At 44.9% G+C, this 18,561-nt stretch overlaps 2 protein-coding genes across 2 annotated transcripts in view; one reads left to right on the plus strand and one right to left on the minus strand.

The window, feature by feature from the left end:
* Positions 1-7,324, minus strand: part of Cep76 (centrosomal protein 76) — a 26,003-nt gene extending 18,679 nt beyond the window's left edge. Inside the window, exons 1-5 of the mRNA XM_021150438.2 lie at positions 7,046-7,324; positions 5,922-6,071; positions 4,190-4,265; positions 3,175-3,399; positions 950-1,135 (exon numbers count right to left, since the gene is read on the minus strand). Of these exons, the coding sequence (XP_021006097.1) occupies positions 950-1,135; positions 3,175-3,399; positions 4,190-4,265; positions 5,922-6,071; positions 7,046-7,108 (700 nt within the window). The 5' untranslated portion in view covers positions 7,109-7,324. The remainder of the gene's footprint in view (positions 1-949; positions 1,136-3,174; positions 3,400-4,189; positions 4,266-5,921; positions 6,072-7,045) is intronic.
* Positions 7,325-7,483: 159 nt separating this feature from the next.
* Positions 7,484-18,561, plus strand: part of Psmg2 (proteasome assembly chaperone 2) — a 12,601-nt gene continuing 1,523 nt past the window's right edge. Inside the window, exons 1-5 of the mRNA XM_021150754.2 lie at positions 7,484-7,664; positions 10,615-10,786; positions 12,259-12,317; positions 13,988-14,106; positions 14,627-14,800. Of these exons, the coding sequence (XP_021006413.1) occupies positions 7,608-7,664; positions 10,615-10,786; positions 12,259-12,317; positions 13,988-14,106; positions 14,627-14,800 (581 nt within the window). The 5' untranslated portion in view covers positions 7,484-7,607. The remainder of the gene's footprint in view (positions 7,665-10,614; positions 10,787-12,258; positions 12,318-13,987; positions 14,107-14,626; positions 14,801-18,561) is intronic.

Consider the following 18,561-nt stretch of genomic DNA (forward strand, 5'->3'; position numbering starts at 1 on the left):
TTTTTATTTGTTTGTTTATTTATTTATTTATTTATTTGAGTACACTGTTGAGTCTGACACACCAGAAGAGGGTGTTGGATCCTTTTACAGATGGTTGTGAACCACCATGTGGTTGCTGGGAATTGAACTCAGGACCTCTGGAAGAACAGTCAGTGCTCTTAACTGCTGAGCCATCTCTCCAGTCTTAGCTCCAAGTTTTAACGCTTCTGGATGAGCTGTAGTACCAATGCAATCTCATGATATGCTCTACATAACATTAGCAGGTTTTGACTGTCTTCATTTTATGAGCTAATATATGCAAAACTCCAAGGAAATAATGGTAAGATAATGAATGTACAACCCCTGCCCTTCGCTATTCATTGCTACTGACATTGAGCAAGTTAGTACCTCTTCAAAAATTCACTTGCCCGCTGCAAGGGGCTAGAGGGACACGTACTCATTCCCCAGGAACCACACTGTGGCATTCACCTATAATCCTAGCAGAGGCAGGCCAACTGGTTTACACGGGAACTCAAGGACAGACCTGGACAGACTGTGAAATGCCAGCCGTAATAAAAAACAAAATAACGCAGATGGTCCCCTCCCAAGAACTACTACTGTAGTTTTAATGCTGTGCTGCAGCACACCTCTAGGGTCGACCAGAAAGACGCATACGCACACACGGATCCATGTCTTTGAAGGACTCTGTTTTTCTTTATAACCTTATACTTATTTAACAAAAAAGAAACCTTGCACCTCCAAAATTTCTATTCATTTTTCAGGAAAAAAAAATCCCTAGGCTAGATCGGACTGCCTTTGAAAACCTACAGTGGCGTCTCCCAGACATCCCCTAGGACAATTCAGTGAACCTTGCTTCACAGCTTCCCCCTGTAAAGCTATTTTAACAAAATAAAATGTATTTACACACATAAGTATTTATAAAAGCCAAGAATGACTCTAATCATCATACCTACACCCATGAGCTCCACAGTCAGACTGGTCACTCCATTTTCTGAGCCCAAAACTGATCTCCATTCCAGGAAATAGGACGCAACTAAAGTGGTCTCACCAAATATGTCTGTTTTGATTAGTACCATGTGAATTGGATCACTTATTGATAACATTGTTGTTGAATCAGCCATTCTAGTTCCATCACCTAGCAATACATACCAAAGGAAAAAAAAATTGTATCATGAATTACTTAGAAACAGAGAATAACTTTATAAGCTAAGGATGTAGTTAAGTGGTAGTAATTACCTAACATGCCAAAGGCTTTGGATTCCATATCCAGAACTACAAGTGGGAGGGTGTACACACAGACACACACACTTTTTCTGAAAAATGTAACTGAATAGTAAGCTGACATACAGTGAAATTGTCTGGTGATGTCTCTGACTGACGGCGTGCCAGACTCTGGGAAGAAGTCTCCCGTCTCTATGACTGACTTGCCAGGGCTAGGAGAATGAGGAGTTACTTGGAAGTTATCTGGCTATGTTACTTACGGTAGTCAGACCCTTCTGATTCATGAAAAGTCTATTCTTTAAAAGACTTTATTATAGCACGCGCTACTACTGAAGAAAGAGCCATCAGCTCTCTCTTTCTCTGGGTGTGGGGCAATCCCAGCATTCAGGAGGTAGAAGTGAGTAGATCTGTGAGTTCAAGACCAGTCAGGGCTATATACTAAGACCTATCTCAGAAGGGGGGTTGAGGGGAGGCAGGCCTAAAAAAAGGAATACACACACACAAAAGAAACTTAAAGATCCCTAAAAATTCACGGGCCTGGAGAAGCGGCTTAGTAGCTACGAGCACTTGTCCTTACAGAGGACTTGCATTCAATTCCCAGCACCCACATGGCAGCTCATACCTTTCTGTAACTCCAGTTCTAGGGAATCTGATGCCCTCTTCTGACCTCTGTGGGTACTACACACATGTAGTCCACAAACACACTTGCAGACACAATACCCATACACATAACATAAAACCTAACAAAACAAAACAAGTCTCAATATTAATCCTCAGTTACATTCAGAATTCAACTCCAGACACGATCACAGCATTGTCTATACAAAACTGAGAGGCCCAGGGCAGAGGAGATGGCTTGGTAGTTAAAGCATGTGTGGCACAGTGAAGAGGAGCAGAGTTCAGATCTACAGAACTCACACGAATGCTAGGTGATGGTGGCAGCCTGCCTATCATTCCAGCCTCAGATGCGTACACATGTGCACAGCAGACACTCACACACACAGACAAAACAAAATGCAAACCCTGAAAGATCTAACACCTCCGAGCTGGCGGCTGAGTCTTCGTGTATAGAGGAGTATGCGGACGGGAGATGCAAACGCCCCAGCACTTGTATGGAGGTCAAAGGACAACTTGCAGAGTTGACTCTCTCCTTCCACCATGTGGATTTCGGGGCCAAACTCACATCACCAGGCTCACAAAGCAAAAAGCTTTACCTGCTGAGCCATCTTGCCAGGCCCCCACTAACATTTTTATAGGGAGGGAAGATTTTTTTTTTTTCCCAGAAGGACTGGGGATGTAGCTCGGCGTATAGGGTGCTTTGTTTATTATGGACAAGGCCTTGGGTTTGACCTCATCATCACACAGACCAAGTGTGCTAGCACACAGCTAAAATTCCAGCACTAGATGCGTTGGTGTAGGCCGTAGCTTTAAGGTCATCCTCAGCTCTAGACTGACTTACGGGCAGCCTCTGCTGCATGAGACTCTGTCTCATGCACATAAAGGAAAAGGGTAAAAGAAAAAAAAATGAGGCATCGTTTAAAGGCCTTTACATTATTTAGGCCACTTCTGCAATTTTGCTGGCTTTATGGCTTTAGGTTGATGAGAGGCATAAGTAGCTAACTAAAAAGATCATCAATTAGTATAGCAAAAAGAAATGAGAAAATTCGTGAATAAAGGAAGAAACAAAAAAGAGCTCGTTAAATAAATGATAGTACTGGGGGGAAACATAACAAAAACTAGACATTCGCACCTACCATTCTCAACCTCTCCACCCCCCACAAGGACTCTCTACAGAGACCAGGTTGGCCTGGAACTCAAAGACAAAGGGACTGTGCCCTGAGGCTGGGATTATTATAAACTGAGTTACCAGCTGGGGGTTACAATCCCTCTTGTAGAAGTTGGTCCACAATGAAAAGCAAACACATTTAATTAGATACCACTACTGTCTCTTACCTAAACTTTCTCTGTGAACTTCAAGCAAAAAGCCGTCATGGAAATCCGGCTCACAAGCGCAGGGTACAGGTTTGGAGCGAAATCGTTGGTTCCGATAGTGTAAACATAAAGTGAAAGTCGAGCAGATCTGTCCAGGCAAAGGCTCAGGTTCTTGCAGATGTTCTAAGAAAGCTTTTCCACCCAGAACCTGAAGGTAAAGATACCTCCGTGTTGGATCAGCATTAGCTGTAAAGTGTAGCAACATGTGAGGAGACTGCTGAGAGACTGAGCCTATGTCAGCATTAGCTGTAAACATAGCAACATGTGAGGAGACTGCCGAGAAACTGAGCCTATGTCATCAAGACATCACAGACAACTTCACAGAGACAAGGACCCGGATAAAATATAATCAACTTCACGACAGAGCAGAACCACTTGTGTAAGCGAAGGAAAAATACTTAATAATGTACTTTTTCTGAGGGAATTAAAGTCAAGGCCGGGTGTACCTTTGCTTCTTAGCTGTTTGTAAAGCATATAATTATCTCTTCAAGCTAACTTAGGCGGTAAGTACCAACTTAGTAACTGCATTTGTCAGATAATCGTCTTACCATTTTTAAAAAAGCAAAGATTCGGATTTATTTTATGTTTCTGAGACAGGGTTTCTCTGTGAATCCTTGGCTGTCCTAGAACTTTACTATGTAGACCAGGTTCACCTTGAATGCACAGAGATCCACCTACCTCTGGGGTGCTAGGATTAAAGGGATGAACCACCAAATCTGCCCTTGCAGCTTTTATAAAATATATCATTAAAACATGAAAAACCAGTGCTCCTGGTTTTGGACCAACTATAGCAGTAAATTTTATATATTTCATGCAAAGCAGCATCAAAGTTTTATGTTTAAAAAAATAGACAAATTTTAAGTACTTCACTTTGAAAAGAAAAACTTGAAATATTTATCAAATGCCAAACACTACCATATGTCCATTACCAAGAACAACCAAGTTTACGATGAAAATATACTATGTATATACATACTTTTTCTTAATGTTGACTGCTTATCAAAACCAACAGTTTGCTTTGGAGAAGAAGGGAGTTCTTGATCAACACTATCCTGGAAAAATAGGGAAAAATACAAATTAGAAAGTTTAAAAAAAAAAGTTCTAGCTAAGAAAATTGCAGAGACAGAAGAAAACACTAGGATTAGGCTCCTTCAGAAAGCCTTCTACCCTAAGAAGGGACTAGGTCACACTGCCTCCAAAGTAAAAAAATAAAGATAAAACCAAACCAAAGCCTTTATTTTCTTAGCCAAAGAGATCTAACTGGGAAAAGTCTAATATGAAGGGATTAAATTGTCTTTAAGCCTTGCCATCCACTAAATGCTAAACACATGTAGACCAGGCTGGCCTTGAACTCACAGAGCTCTGCCTCTCTCTGCCTCCTGAATGCTGGAAGAAATGGCATGAGCTGCCAAGCCTGGCTTTAAAAGACAAACTGATACCTTAAATAAGCTAAACGTGCTTTAAGCCCTGTACTGCAGTTGGTTAATCAGAGTGGCGCACGCCTATGCTTCCAGCCCCTGGGAGGCAGAGGCAGGCGATCTGTGAGTTTAAGGCCAGCCTTGGCACACAGCGAGTTCTAAGACAGCCAGTGTTATGCAGTATTGCTGTCACTCCCTTCAGGCACACCAGAAGAGGGCATCGGATCCCATTACAGATGGTTGTGAGCCACCATATGGGTTGCTGGAAATTGAACTCAGGACCTCTGGGAGAGCAGTCAGTGTTCCTAACCTCTGAACTCTCTCTCTCTAGCCCACCACGAACTGAGTTTTAAAAAGTAACTTTTATGAAGCAGAGGCTGTTAATAGGTCAGTTTTTATAACAAATAGGTTTGCAAACCTCAAAACCCAAAAGAGGCTAGTGTATTAACATACCCGATTCTCTAGCGTATTATGAAGTCCATCCTATTTTTAGTAGAATATGACTCTTGTATTGAGGCCACAGTATTTCATTATTGCCTCATTTTCAAAATAAGGCCTACTTACAAAATGCACCGGGATATATCCCATTACTGACCTATTTGTACAGAGAAATGAGGGCTTTATGTAGCCAGAGCTTTTCTGATGGAATCTTGTGAGTGTATGTTTTAAAACAGATCTAACCTAAATGAATTAGAGAGCTATAGAATAGCATAAGTTTCTGTCATGTCAGAGAAAGAAATATAGTGTCCAACAACTCCTATCTCATGAACTCTCTATTTGCCAACTCACGGTGGGGCCCACTTAGAACCTCTCAGAAAAGGAGCCAGGCGGCGACAATGAACACAAATGCCCTTAGTCCCAGCACACAGGAGGCAGACAACAGGCCATCTCTGTGAATTTAAGACCTTGGTCTATAAAATGAATTTCAGGCCAACCAGAGCTACTCATAGAAACCCTGTCTGGAAACACAAGCAGCGACGGAGGGAAGAACATTACGGGGGCAACAGCGATGACTCAGCAGTTTGGAGCACTTGTTGCTCTTCCAGAGGACCTGAGATCAATTCCCCCCCCCCCAGCATCGTGCTGGTGGCTCATTCCAGTTCCAGAGGATCACAGCTGTCCCACAGGTGTCACACTGTGAGCACCAGACCTACATGTAGGCAAAACAGCCATACATATAAAATCTTCTTAAAAACTAAGAAAAATGGCTATTACTAAATAGAGTGAATTTATGGTAGTTCTAAGAGAAGCCACAAGAGTGTGAACCTTATATTGTAAACTGCTACTCACAAAATTAAGTTCTTTCATTACATCATCAATGATTCCTCGACGTCTTAGAGCTTTGATCAGATCTTCTGTTGATAAATGTTGTTGATCCGGTGCTAATTCTTCTCGTATAGTCTCTGCAAGAATTTCTCTTATTCTGCCATGGACGTCCATCTATGGAGAAACCCCAACATTACCATTTACAAAATTACGCCTGGTGGTGGTGGTGGTGCACGCCTTTATTCCTAGCACCCAGGAGTCAGAGGCCTGAGGATCTCTTGAGTTCCAGGCCAGCCTGCTCTATAGAGTTCCAGGCCAGCCAGAAAAACTACACAAAGAGACCCTGTCTCAAAACAAAACAAAAACCCAAAAAAACAAAACAAAACAAAAACAGGAAAACAACTTATAACATTATAAAGTAGATAAATACCACTTGTAGAGTTTTAGGCTTCTAAAACTAATGGCAAATACCCAGTGACAATAAAAATTGAGCCTTTTAAGAGGTGAAACTTTTGAGCAACATAAGAAGCAATCTGAACTGGTTGGTTATCAACCGTTATTGCTGGTTGCCCGCAAATAATTCAAATGGAAGCAATTCTTTTGGGAGGGAATGGAGGATAATCAAAAGAACGCAGACCTGGAAGGAGGCAGAACAAAGAGCGAGTTATTTCAGCTTTCTCGCTTATTCAACTTGGAACTCTTAATTTGTCCGTCTATTCCCTTGCCCGTGCGATGGAAAAACGAGACCGTTTTGAGGTTTCGACCAAAGAAGGTTAGAGACTCTGGCCACAAGCCCTGGCGCACCACCACCACCATAAAGAGGCTTTATTACTTCAGCTTACAGCCGGCAGTCGAGGGCAGATGGGGAGTCTCCTGGAAGCCCCGAGTGGGGTAAACGCGTTCCTTGTCAGTCATTTGAGAGCCCGGTCTCCCATAACTTCTTACTGCCATCGGGCTTCCCGGTGTAAAGGGACCTTAAACATCTGGCCTCGGGCTAACTTGTACGTGGACATCTGGAAAGCGCCGGGACCGCCTCGGGTTCACAGCGGCTCCCTCGGCTCTCACACCCGATCGAAGCTTGCGGGCCCGCCCGCCCGCGCCCGCTCCGCAGCTCCGGTTGCGGGGACCGGTCCGCCCGAGCTCCTCACCTTGCTCAGCTGCTGGTGGATGAGCTGCTTCAGCTCCGAGGCTTTCTCCGGAGGCAGCGACATGCCGGCGCTGGCGCCTCGCGGCCGCTACTCCCCCACTTCACACGGTGCAGCGGCGGAGCCCGTCGTCCCGGGCGCGCAGCATCAGCGGCGGGCGGAACACAAAGCGCCGCGGCCGCGTCAGACCTGGCAGGGCGGGAACCCGGCAGCCGCGGCGCCCCAACTAACTGTCTTCAAACGGTGCGGGACTGACAGACGCCGGGGCTGGCCTGTGAGCCGCCTGATCGACGCCGTCCACCGCGCCGCCTCCTCGTCCTCGCGGATCCCGCGCGCGCGGTCCCCACGTCCTCCGTCGCCAGTCCTCGACCTACGCTCCCCGAGGAGCGCCGCCCGCCGCGCGCTCCAGCTTCGTTCTGCCCTGCGCGCAGGCAGCGCGCTGGACGCCTGCAGGACCGGAAGGACCCGAAGGACCCGGGTCGATCGCGAGTTGCGCCTTCTGTCCTAAGGAGGTGGCCTCGCTATCCCGGCGGGCGCTCAAGCTGCTCCCACGCCCACTGCAGTCATGTTCGTTCCCTGCGGGGAGTCGGTCCCCGACCTAACGAACTTCACACTCCTGATGGTGAGTCTCTACTTGAGTTGACGCGATCGCCACCCCGACCCGGGAAGAGCCACCTGGCCTTAGGAGAGCCGGGCACATGTTTCTGCTTCAGGCTTTTAGCTTGCAAACAAACAAACCTGGAAGTTATCCCTAGAGGCAGCTGTCCGATTAGCATCTTTGTCAGCCCTATCAAGGCCTGTCTGCTAGCTGAAACTTTCGTTGCCTGTGACCTGTAGCGATTGTAGATTGCGGATATATTGCAGTATATGTATTGCATATATATTGCAGATAGTCGCACCGGGGAATCCCTAAGTTTTATCCGTGGAAATGTTTTTATGTAGTTTGGGTCCGTATTGATCTAGACCATCAATTGCGTTAGAGAGCTGATCACAGCCTAACAGGCAGTTGTGGAATGATCCTTGTTAAGTCATCCCGACGTGCTGGTCATCAAAGTTTACAATGTAGCTAGGAACATCAGTAGATCAGTAAGAGCAATAAATAAGACAGGAGATTGAAAAAGAGAAAGACTTGAGATCATGGACCTGAGGAAGACTGGGAGTGGTTTGACCAAGCCTGTATTCCCAGCACTCCGATTGCAAGGCAGGCTGAAAAGGCAGCTCCAGGCCAGCCAGAAGGACACCCATCCCAATAAATAAGCAAATCAACAAGAACAACAAAACTTTAGGGGAAGGGGCTAAAGAAAATGACTCAGTACTCAAGCCTGTCTGGCTTACAGAGGATGGAATTTTTAGAGACTCACAATGGCTCATAACCAGTTCCAGGGTCCCTGACACCTCCTTCTGGCCAACGAAGGTATTTGCACTCATGTATGCATGTACTCACGAGATAGACACATCATTTCAAAGCGTTTTGGAATTTTAAAAAGTTGACAGGAAAAACACAAGGGCTTTTGAGCTTTTAGGAAAATTAGTGACCAAAAAGATGGGCTTAGGATTCTTAAAAAAAAAAAAAAAAAGCTATCTAAAACAGAGGTGCATATTCCTGTAATACTGCAAATTTAGAATGACCTGTGGTGCGAATAGGCTTGAAGCCTTGTGACCTACAAGGCAGCAGAAGAGAATGTAATAATAAAAGGAGAAAAAGGGGGACCCTCTTAATCAAGTATCAAGCAAGTTACAATTTGGGAGTGACAACACACAGATGGTCAGGTGGTTAAGCAGTTACTAGTGAAATGGTGGAAAATGCCTCTTGGTTGAGGGGGGAGCGGTCATATGGAGAGGAGGCGTTAGAGCAGTGGTTCTCAACCTGTGGGTCGCGACCCATCCTGGGGGCCCTAAGAACATTGGAAATACCAGATGCTTACATTACTATTCATCACAGTAGCAAAATGACAGTAATGAAATAGGAACAAAAATAATTTTCTGCTTGGGAGATTCACCACCACATGAGGTGTTAGGAAGGTAGAGCCACAGAGGTGGGGCATATGTGTTCACAGATTAATTCAGAGGTAAAGCTTATTTTTACACGGTAGTGGACAACTGTTAGAGAATTTTCGCTCTGTAGACTCCTGAGAAGGGAGGGTATTATGTGATATTAAAAGTACACTTCTAGCCAGGCGTGGTGGCGCACGTCTTTAATCCCAGTACTCAGGAGGCAGAGGCAGGCGGATTCCTGAGCTTCAGGAGATGGCTCAGTGAGAGCTTGTGTAGCTCAGGCTTGAGGAACTCACATCACTGGCATTCAGGGAAAACCAGTGTGGGCCATGCTGGTCATTAACACCAGCATCGTGGAGAGCAGGGACAGCAGGGTCACTGGGCCTTCTTGGTCACTAGTTCTCGGTTCAGTAAGAGATCCTGTCTGAAGGGAGTAAGACCATAATAAAGCAGCCAGACAGTGGTAGCGCATGCCTTTCATCCCAACACTTGGGAGGCAGAAGCATGCAGATTTCTGAGTTCGAGGCCAGCCTGGTTTACAAAGTGAGTTCCAGGACAGCCAGGGCTACACAGAGAAACCCTGTCTCCAAAAACAAAAACAAAAACAAAAGACCATAAGAAAGCAAGGTACCCAGACCCAGACCCAACATTGTTCCCTAGGCTCCATACAAGCATCTGTTCACTCAATAGGCAGCTACATTTGCACACATGTGCATGTGCCACACAAAAGATATTTTGGTGATAAATCAGTACAATTACTTATATATTGGACATAGTAAAAGAAAAGAAACGAAATTTCTGTTTTAAGCAAACAAATAATATAGCTCTTTAGTGAAATACTAAGTGTCAGGCGGAAGTTTAGCTTTGTACGTGCTGAATGTGAGTGACCTGTGCCATAACTTTGTGGTGTGTCCAGTAGACTAGCATTCTGAATGCCTTTGTGGGGTATAGGTAAGACATTTGGCACTTTGCAGCCATGGGACTCTGTGTGTGTGTGTGTGTGTGTGTGTGTGTGTGTGTGTGTGTCTAATATGGAGAAATAGTCACTCCAACCTATAGAGTAAGATAGATAGATAGAAAGGTAGGTAGGTAGATAGATAGGTAGGTAGGTAGGTAGGTAGGTAGGTAGGTAGGTAGATAGATAGGTAGATAGATAGTATAACAGGTAAGCTGCAGACCACCCAAGGTTTGCTGGCTGTTCATACCTCGGGGCCCTTCTACTGCTTTTCACTACCTTGAAAATAGTGTTTTCACCTGTGGCTCTCCACCCTGCCTTTTTCAAGTGTGTAGCCATTTGTCACCTTCAGTAAGCCTGTCCTTCATCATCCTACTTAAGAGTGATATTCATGCACAACACTGTATTCTTTCCCAACTCTTCTGTCTGTCTGTTTCACTGTTTATCACAAATGAGCCGCCTCCTTCGTAGAAACGCCACAAGGGCAGAAAGTTTTGTTTTCTTTTGTAAGACAGTCAGTGTCTTGCTGTGTGTCTGAGCAAAGCATTCCGTACTTTTGCTACCTAAACTTAAAAGTGCTGCTAACTTTGGTGATCTATAGGGCATATCTTTTCTATTTCAGCCAGCAGTATCCGTTGGAAATGTTGGCCAGCTTGCAATAGATCTGATTATTTCTACCCTGAACATGTGTAAGATCGGTTACTTCTATACTGATTGCCTGGTGCCGATGGTTGGAAACAATCCATATGCAACTGAAGAAGAAAATTCAAATGAACTCAGTATAAATACTGAAGGTAGGTCTGAGGCGTGCTTTCCTACCATGGAGGAGTTAGTTATTTGAGATGGAGTCTCACTGTATAGCACAGGCTTTTCTGGAACTTGTGGCCCTCCTGCCTCTGCCACCTGAGTACTGGAATTACAGGTGTAAATGATTGTGTCCAGCATCAGTTCTTTTAAACCAGGTATAAACTCTCAGGGCCAAAGTACAGTGACACTATGTATAAAATGTTATGTGCTGGGGCTGGCTCAGTAGTTAAGAGCACTGACTGCTCTTCCAGAGGTCCTAAGTTCAATTCCCAGCAATCGCATGGTGGCTCACAACCATCTGTAACGGAATCTGATGTCCTCTTGGTGTGTCTGAAGAGATTGGCAGTATATTCACATACATAAAATAAATAAATCTTTGGGAAAAAAAAACAAACAAAAAACAAGCCCTAAAGGAAGGAGATCCAGGACAGCATTGGAAAGGGCATAGAGCTTTTATGTTTTTCCTTGTGTACGTTATGCTTGTGTGGTCATTCATTTGTTGTGGGAAGTGTACACGTGTGGGAGACTGGAAGTTGACATCGGGAAGTCTTCATTGAGGCAGAGTCAAGTAAACCTAGAATCCAATGATACAGCTAGTCTGGCTAGCTAGCTTGCTCCAGAGGTCTCCTGTCTTCACTTTCTGAGAGGTGAAATTACAGGTGAGCCACCACATCCACCGTGAGTGTAGATACGTCGCCTATTAGTCACGGATCTCTAGATCAACAGAACTGATAGAATGAATATATGCATGATATATTAGAGTGGCTGACAGGCTGTGTTCTGGCTGGTCCAACAATGGCCGTCTCAAAGAAAAGGCAGAGAATCCAGGAGTTGAGTCCATGAAGCTAGATGCTCTAATATCAGCAAAGGAGTGCCTCAGCAACAGGATAGATGAAGTTGCCAGCTAGGGGGAGGGCAAGCAGGCAAAAATCAAAAGCTTCCTTCTTCCATGTCCTTTTATCTGGGCTGCCACCAGAATCGATGCCCAGATTTAGGGAGCATCTTCCCACCTCACAGGTGTGCCTAGCTGCTTGGGTTTGAGTTGACTCCAGATAGAGACACTTTGACAAACAAGATTGGTCATCACATGTGTGTTCTAAGGATATAACTCTGATCTTCACACTTGAACACCTGTCCGAAAGCTTATATTTTTATTGTTGAAAACATTTAAATGCAAAAGCTTTTGCAACTCAAATAGTATTTGTCGTATTAATAATTTTTTTAAGATTTATTTATTATATGTAAGTACACTGTAGCTGTCTTCAGACACTCCAGAAGAGAGCATCAGATCTCATTACAGAGAGCCACCATGTGGTTGCGGGGATTTGAACTCAGGACCTTCAGAAGAGCAGTCAGTGCTCTTAACTGCTGAGCCACCTCTCCAGCCCTAATAATTTCAACCTAGCAGCTTGTTCACTGTATTCTGTCCTGTGACCTTCTTCTCTCCTCCTCTTTGTAGTGTATTCCTTACCGTCAAAGAAGCTGGTGGTGCTTCAGTTAAGGTCCATCTTTATTAAGGTTAGTATGCTTGCTTTTTAAAGTTCACTAATGTATGGTGACAGAACACTGTCATTAGCACTAAGAATCAAGACTAATTTTATTATATTGTTTTATATACTTAGGAAAGAATTTTATAATATTTATAATATTTCAGGTATGTTACTATCATTTCATTTTTACACTGAAAGAAATTGTGGATTATTCATGAGGCTTAACACGTTCTCTGCAGGTAACTCTGCAGAAAATTTTTGAGATGTGAATCATTTATCAAAACATGTTCTAAGCCAGGCATTGGTGGCCCCCTGCCTTTAATCCCAGCACTCAGGAGGCAGAGGCAGAGGCAGGCAGATCTCTGGATTGGAGGCCAGCCTGGCCTAATACAGCAAGTTCTAGGACAGCCAGGGCTACACAGAGAAACCCTGACTTGAAAAAAAAAAAAGAAAGAAAGAAAGAAAGAAAGAAAGAAAGAAAGAAAGAAAAAGAAAACTCACAAAACCTCTAATCGCCACTGCCCAAAGGAACAAAAGTATAGCTGTCACTCTGCTCCTTCCAACAGAGATGCCCTCAATGGTCTAACCTCCCTGGAACCCTCAGGCTTCCCAGCTCAAGATGAGTCAACGCACAGCCCTTTACCAGGGCCTGGGAGACCCTGCCCAGGTGTCTGATGAAGTAGTCTCTAGCCCCACCTGTCTATTCCCTGTAGCTGCACAGAGCAAGGGACTGCATAGGAACATGGCCATGATTCGGGGGGTTCTGTTGGCAGCTGCCCTGCATATCCAGCCTCCAGACCCACTCCGCCTGTGGTGGTCCTCAGACACTATCTGTTCAGGAGGTCAGAAATTCAGAAGGGTCTTGTTTTTGTTATTTGAAACCAGAGTCTTCCTCCCTCCTGTTTCTGTGTGTAGCTAGGGTTAGAGTTGGCCTCTCTGGTGCTGGGATCACAGGTGCTCCTGGACAAGCTCACTTGCCTAGTATATTTCATCTTTAAACATTCACATGGCTTTGAGGAATAAGGACAGGGGCTGGGACTCGGGCTGAGCAGTGGAGCACTTGCCTAGCACGTGTGTAGACACGAGGCTCGGGGTTCCGTCCAGTCATGCGAAGAGGAGTAGACATTAGACAAGGACAGCCATAACTACAGCACCATTGGCAACCCTGACAGCATTCTTACTGACGTGGAATGTCATCCGATGTCTTTAGCTCTCCTCAATTCTTACCAAAAATCTTTTCAGTCTTAGAAGCAGTCAAGGCAGCCTTGCTGTTTCGCAGTTTCATCCTGCAGTCTTTAACTGCCTTTAGCTATTCCCCTCCTCTTCCCATTCTTCTCAGTATTGATTCCTTTGCGAATCAAGGGCAGATAATCGTTACGCTGTGTCCATCTGATTAGTTCCTTGTGATCGTAGTACAATGAACTTTATACCTTGTAGATGTCTATGTAGTTAGTTTAGTACATGAGAGAAGGGACGTTTTCCTTAAGATAGAGATCTACATTCTTCACAATTTATTTTATGATTGTAAAGATAGTTTAAATCAAAGTAAGTGGATTTGACAGTCCTGATCATTTCAATGTCAGTAAGTCCTGCCACTCACGGTCCTGTGAGGTTGGAAGGGGAGGGGTTACATAGGTTAAATTTACACTCTGAAACCTCCAGTTGTATTTCTCTCTGCTCTCTCAATGGCATGTGAAGTATAAATCGAAGTCATTCTGTGAAAAGCTGCTGGCCTGGGTGGAAAGCAGCGGCTGTGCCAGGATCATTGTTCTCTCAAGCAGCCATTCGTATCACCGCAATGATGCCCAGCTGCGCAGGTATGTCCTGGCCTTTGTTACAGTTCATACGGTGGGCATTTGTCGTGTATAGAGTGTGTGCTGTGTGGTGTGATTGTGCTGGAGACCAAACCCAGGGCCTTGCACACTCCAGGCAAACACTCTACCATGATTCTCCAGAGTGAGTTCTTAAATATTAAATGAGACATAATTTATTAGAAATAGAATTAGGGGCTGGAGAGATGGCTCAGCGCAGTTAAGAGCACTAACTGCTCTTCTACAGGTTCTGAGTTCAATTCCCAGCAACCACATGATGCCCTCTTCTGGTGTGTCTGAAGACAGCTAGAGTGTACTTACATATAATAAATAAATAAATCTTTAAAAAGGGAGAGAGAAAGAAAGGAATAAAGAAAGAGAAGCTTTTATATTTTATTACAGATTTTGGAAAACATTATATGGACTGCTGTCATTATTACTCTAAGATTTGACTTTTGTTTTGTTTTTTGAGACAGGGTTTCTCTGGTAATTGTAATTTTTTAAAAACATAATATGATTTTTTTAGTACTCCCTTCCGGTATCTGCTCACACCTTGTTTGCAAAAGAGTGTTCAGAATAAAATAAAGAGCCTGAGCTGGCTAGAAATGGAAAGGAGTCGGTGCATACCTGAGATGAGCGATTCTGAGTTTTGTATTCGCATTCCTGGAGGTGGAATCACAAAAACGCTCTATGACGAAAGGTGAGTTTCTCAATTTCTGTCTCACTCTTGATTTATACACAGAGTCTCAGGAAGCCCAGGCTGTCCTTGAACCCCTGATCCTCCTGCTTTCACTTCCCCAGTGCTGGGATTGCAGGCCACCGTGCTTCTTTGCTTGCTTCCTCCCTCCTGTTTCTGTGTGTGCTACAGGCTGGCCTTCAGCTTACTGTAGTAGCCCAACTCAGATCCTTCTGCCGCCGTCCCGCAAAGGGCTTGAACTAAAGCATGCACTACCACTCTGATTTATAGCCTCTGTCCTTTGGATAGTGCTTAATCCTTTATTAAAACAGTTACTGAGGAGAAAAAACTTGTACTTTGCTGTTTGTTTTCCGCAGGTTTTACAGCCTTTGGTTGTGCTTGCCATCTTTTACGGTAGTTGAGGTTTTGTAGTGGTACATCTGATTCTTTTCCCTTTGTGTTTTATACTTGTTTGCTGTTCAGAGGACTGAACTCAGGGCATCATGCATGAGTTCATGCATGTTTGCACTCTACCTCCTAGGCTTTCTGTAGAGATCCTCGTCGTTCCCCTGTGTACCTCCAAGTTTATCTAATTGAAACTAACACGAACATCAACTGCACTGTGTCCCTTCGTCACACTGTCAACACATTTTGTCTTTCTGTGCTGCGTGCACACTAACATGACTTTAGAACTATTTTAGATGTGTCTATAGTTGCTTTTGATTAGTCTAGGAATTATAAACTAGAAGGTGGAAAGGAAAGCAAAGGGGAGAACTAGAACACTATCGTATTTCTCTCAGCCTTTCTTCTTGCAGATTGACTTTAGTTTTGTTTTGTTTTGTTTGTTTTTTCGAGACAGGGTTTCTCTGTGTAGCCCTGGCTGTCCTGGAACTAACTCTGTAGACCAGGCTGGCCTTGAAATCAGAAACCCGCCTGCCTCTGTCTCCCGAGTGCTTTGATTAAAGGCGTGCGCCACCTCGCCCGGCCCAGATTGACTTTTCTGTGCGTCCTGTGTCTGCTGTCAGACTCCCGGTGCCTTGGGCACTAACCCGTGTTCCTTGCTTTATCCTTGCATCCCCTCAGTCTCTTCCTCCATCATGTGCCTGGTTAAGTTCGTGGATAACAGAGCCCGGGGCTATGTAAGGAGGAGACTGCTTACAGGAGGGGCTATGAAAGGAGGACGCTGCTTACACGAGGCTTCTGTTGACAGTTCCATGGGTTCTACTCTACATTCTGCTGTGAACAGAGCAAAATGAGCTCCATCCCTGGGCTTCCGCAAAACAGACTTGAGTGAGCCGGAGCTCACCACAGATATACACATCGCTTCCCTGCTATTGCTCAGAGATATTTTAATAAACTTCTCTCACTGGGAATAGTGTCACGTGTCTACAGTCCCACGTTTTGGAGGCTGAGACAGGAGGATTGACAGTTCTAAGCTAGTCAGGGCTACATTGTGGGACTGTTAGGTCAGTGGACCTTCAGCTCAGTTGCTTTCACAGACCCCGGTGGAGTCATTGTAGCTCATACTGTAATGTAAATAACAGCATTGTGGACACTACTGGTGGTGCTTGGCCCTCCCCTGTGCTGCTTAGGCCAGATTCACTGCAGACACATGCACCTTTGTTAACCACGCAATTGGGACAGTTGAAGACTTGCTAAAAGCTGTACCAATTATAAATAGCAGAACCAGATTTCAGTCATGGCCCTAACCTCAGATACTGCACTTTGAGCTCTCTTACTCTTTTCACTAGCAGGATTAATCCCCACACTCAGTGGAACATTAGACTTAATTTTTGATCAAAACATTAAACTTCTTCTTTGTTATTTATGGGTGTTTTATGTTTTTGCCCCTCTTTCCTAAAGTAGGGATTTAACCCAGGTCCTCTGTAGGAACTCTACCACTGAGCCACATTCCCCAGCCCCTCCTGGTTTCTACTTCGAAAAACATTTAAGATTTCTCTCTAAAATACTGTATGAGCATTTCAGCTGGTTTTTCTAGAAGAGTGTGTGTGTGTGTGTGTGTGTGTGTGTGTGTGTGTGTGTGTATCTGACCATACCTATGCACTATCCCAGCGTTCTCTTCTTCCTGAGTACGTACTCTATTCCTAGGACATTTCTTTCAGCTGTTGCTTCCTTGTCTGCCACCCACTCAGCCATTGCCTCACCAGACCCTGGAGACCCTGTGGTCCACATGTTCTCTGGTCTGCCCTGTGCATCAGCAGCTTTGAGTTATTCTTGGGCCTCATTTGGCCTGTCTTCTTTGTAGCCTAGATACTTGTATCAGACAGCTGAGAATGCTGTGTTAAAGTACGATGGCCCAGATTGCCCAGAACAATAGACGTGTTCCCTCTTGCAGTTGTGGAGTAAGTAGATTCCTGTTGATGTAGACAGCTGATGTTTGTGTCTAGACAGCAGAGGGAAGTTCTCTCTTGATGTACAGCCATGATCTGCCTTAACTAGGATTCTCCTTTTAGGACCTCAGTGAGCCTCAGTTACCCAGTAAAGACCCTTTCTCCTGCTTTAGCCACAGCATGATGGATTGTGGGAAGGAGCAATTCATTCCATAGCATCTGCTTATGGTTTCTTAACTGACTGTCCTGTGTGCTCTATCCTGACCAGCTCTGCCCTCCCCACACAGTATCAGCAGGTAGTGGTTGCCACAATCCCCAGATAAAATCTGCCAGTGATTTTATCCAGCACATAATTCCTGCTCCTTAACAGGCCATCCAAGGGCTTCCACAGTCTCCTCACCTGACTCTTTTCCGGTGCTCCGTCCACTCTGCTCTCTGTAGCCCAGTAAACTTTGGCAGGACAGGTCCTTGAAGGGTGTCTCTCCCCTGCTCTTGTTCTCTCTTCTTGTGTTCACTTCTACTTTGCAACAGTCCACTCTGGGTTCACCTCTTCTTGCGTACTGATGCCTCCTGTGCATGGGGCACAGCCCTCCTTGAACCCTCCACGCTTGCTTCTTCACAAGTCAAATAGAAGCCCATATCAGATACACAGCCCTCTTAGTAAAAGAAAAAATGAAAATTGACATAAATCACTGCTTTTAGATAATATCCAACAGGCAGCACCTGTCTGTGGTCTCTGAAAAAGCCCTGTAACTGCCCTAACTTTCTGCTGGCAGCTCCCGTCTGCACTGCAGCACAGCAGGGACCGGGTAAACAGTCTCCCAGTCTGCAGTTGAGGGACGAGAGATGAGACACCGAGGCTAAGGCAACGCAAAACGCAAGCAGAAAACCAGAAATAGGATTGTGGTTCTAGCTGTCGGCTCGGGCCTCTGAATTCTCAGCCACATTTGCAGGATGAAATTGCACAAGGCTGGGCTTCTTGGTTGGTCAGTCTGTCAGCCTCTGCCTCTCTTTCTCTGGTGCTTTTTATTCTGTTTCTGAGACAGATCTCACATAGCCTAGGCTGACCCCAGCTCGCCAGTTTTCCTGCCTCCGTCTCCATTGTGCTGGGATTGCCGTGGGTGCCTCTGTGTCCGTGGAGGTAGGGCACATGATTCTCGTACAGATGAGAAACTGTTTTACCCAGAAGGAACTTACTCAACACATCTGCCAAGGGAGACTGCCAGAGCTTGAATCCTGTCATTCTGATTTGTTCCCGTGATTCCAACTGATTCATGAATAACGTTGGAGACAGTGAAAAATAAAATTTGCAGATGTCAATAAATAAAAGATGCACACTTTTTTTTTTTTTTCCCGAGACAGGGTTTCTCTGTATAGCCCTGGCTGTCCTGGAACTCACTTTGTAGACCAGGCTGGCCTCGAACTCAGAAATCC

The sequence above is a fragment of the Mus caroli genome, chromosome 18 (genome assembly GCF_900094665.2).
Source record: "Mus caroli chromosome 18, CAROLI_EIJ_v1.1, whole genome shotgun sequence".
Taxonomy (NCBI): Eukaryota; Metazoa; Chordata; class Mammalia; order Rodentia; family Muridae; genus Mus; species Mus caroli.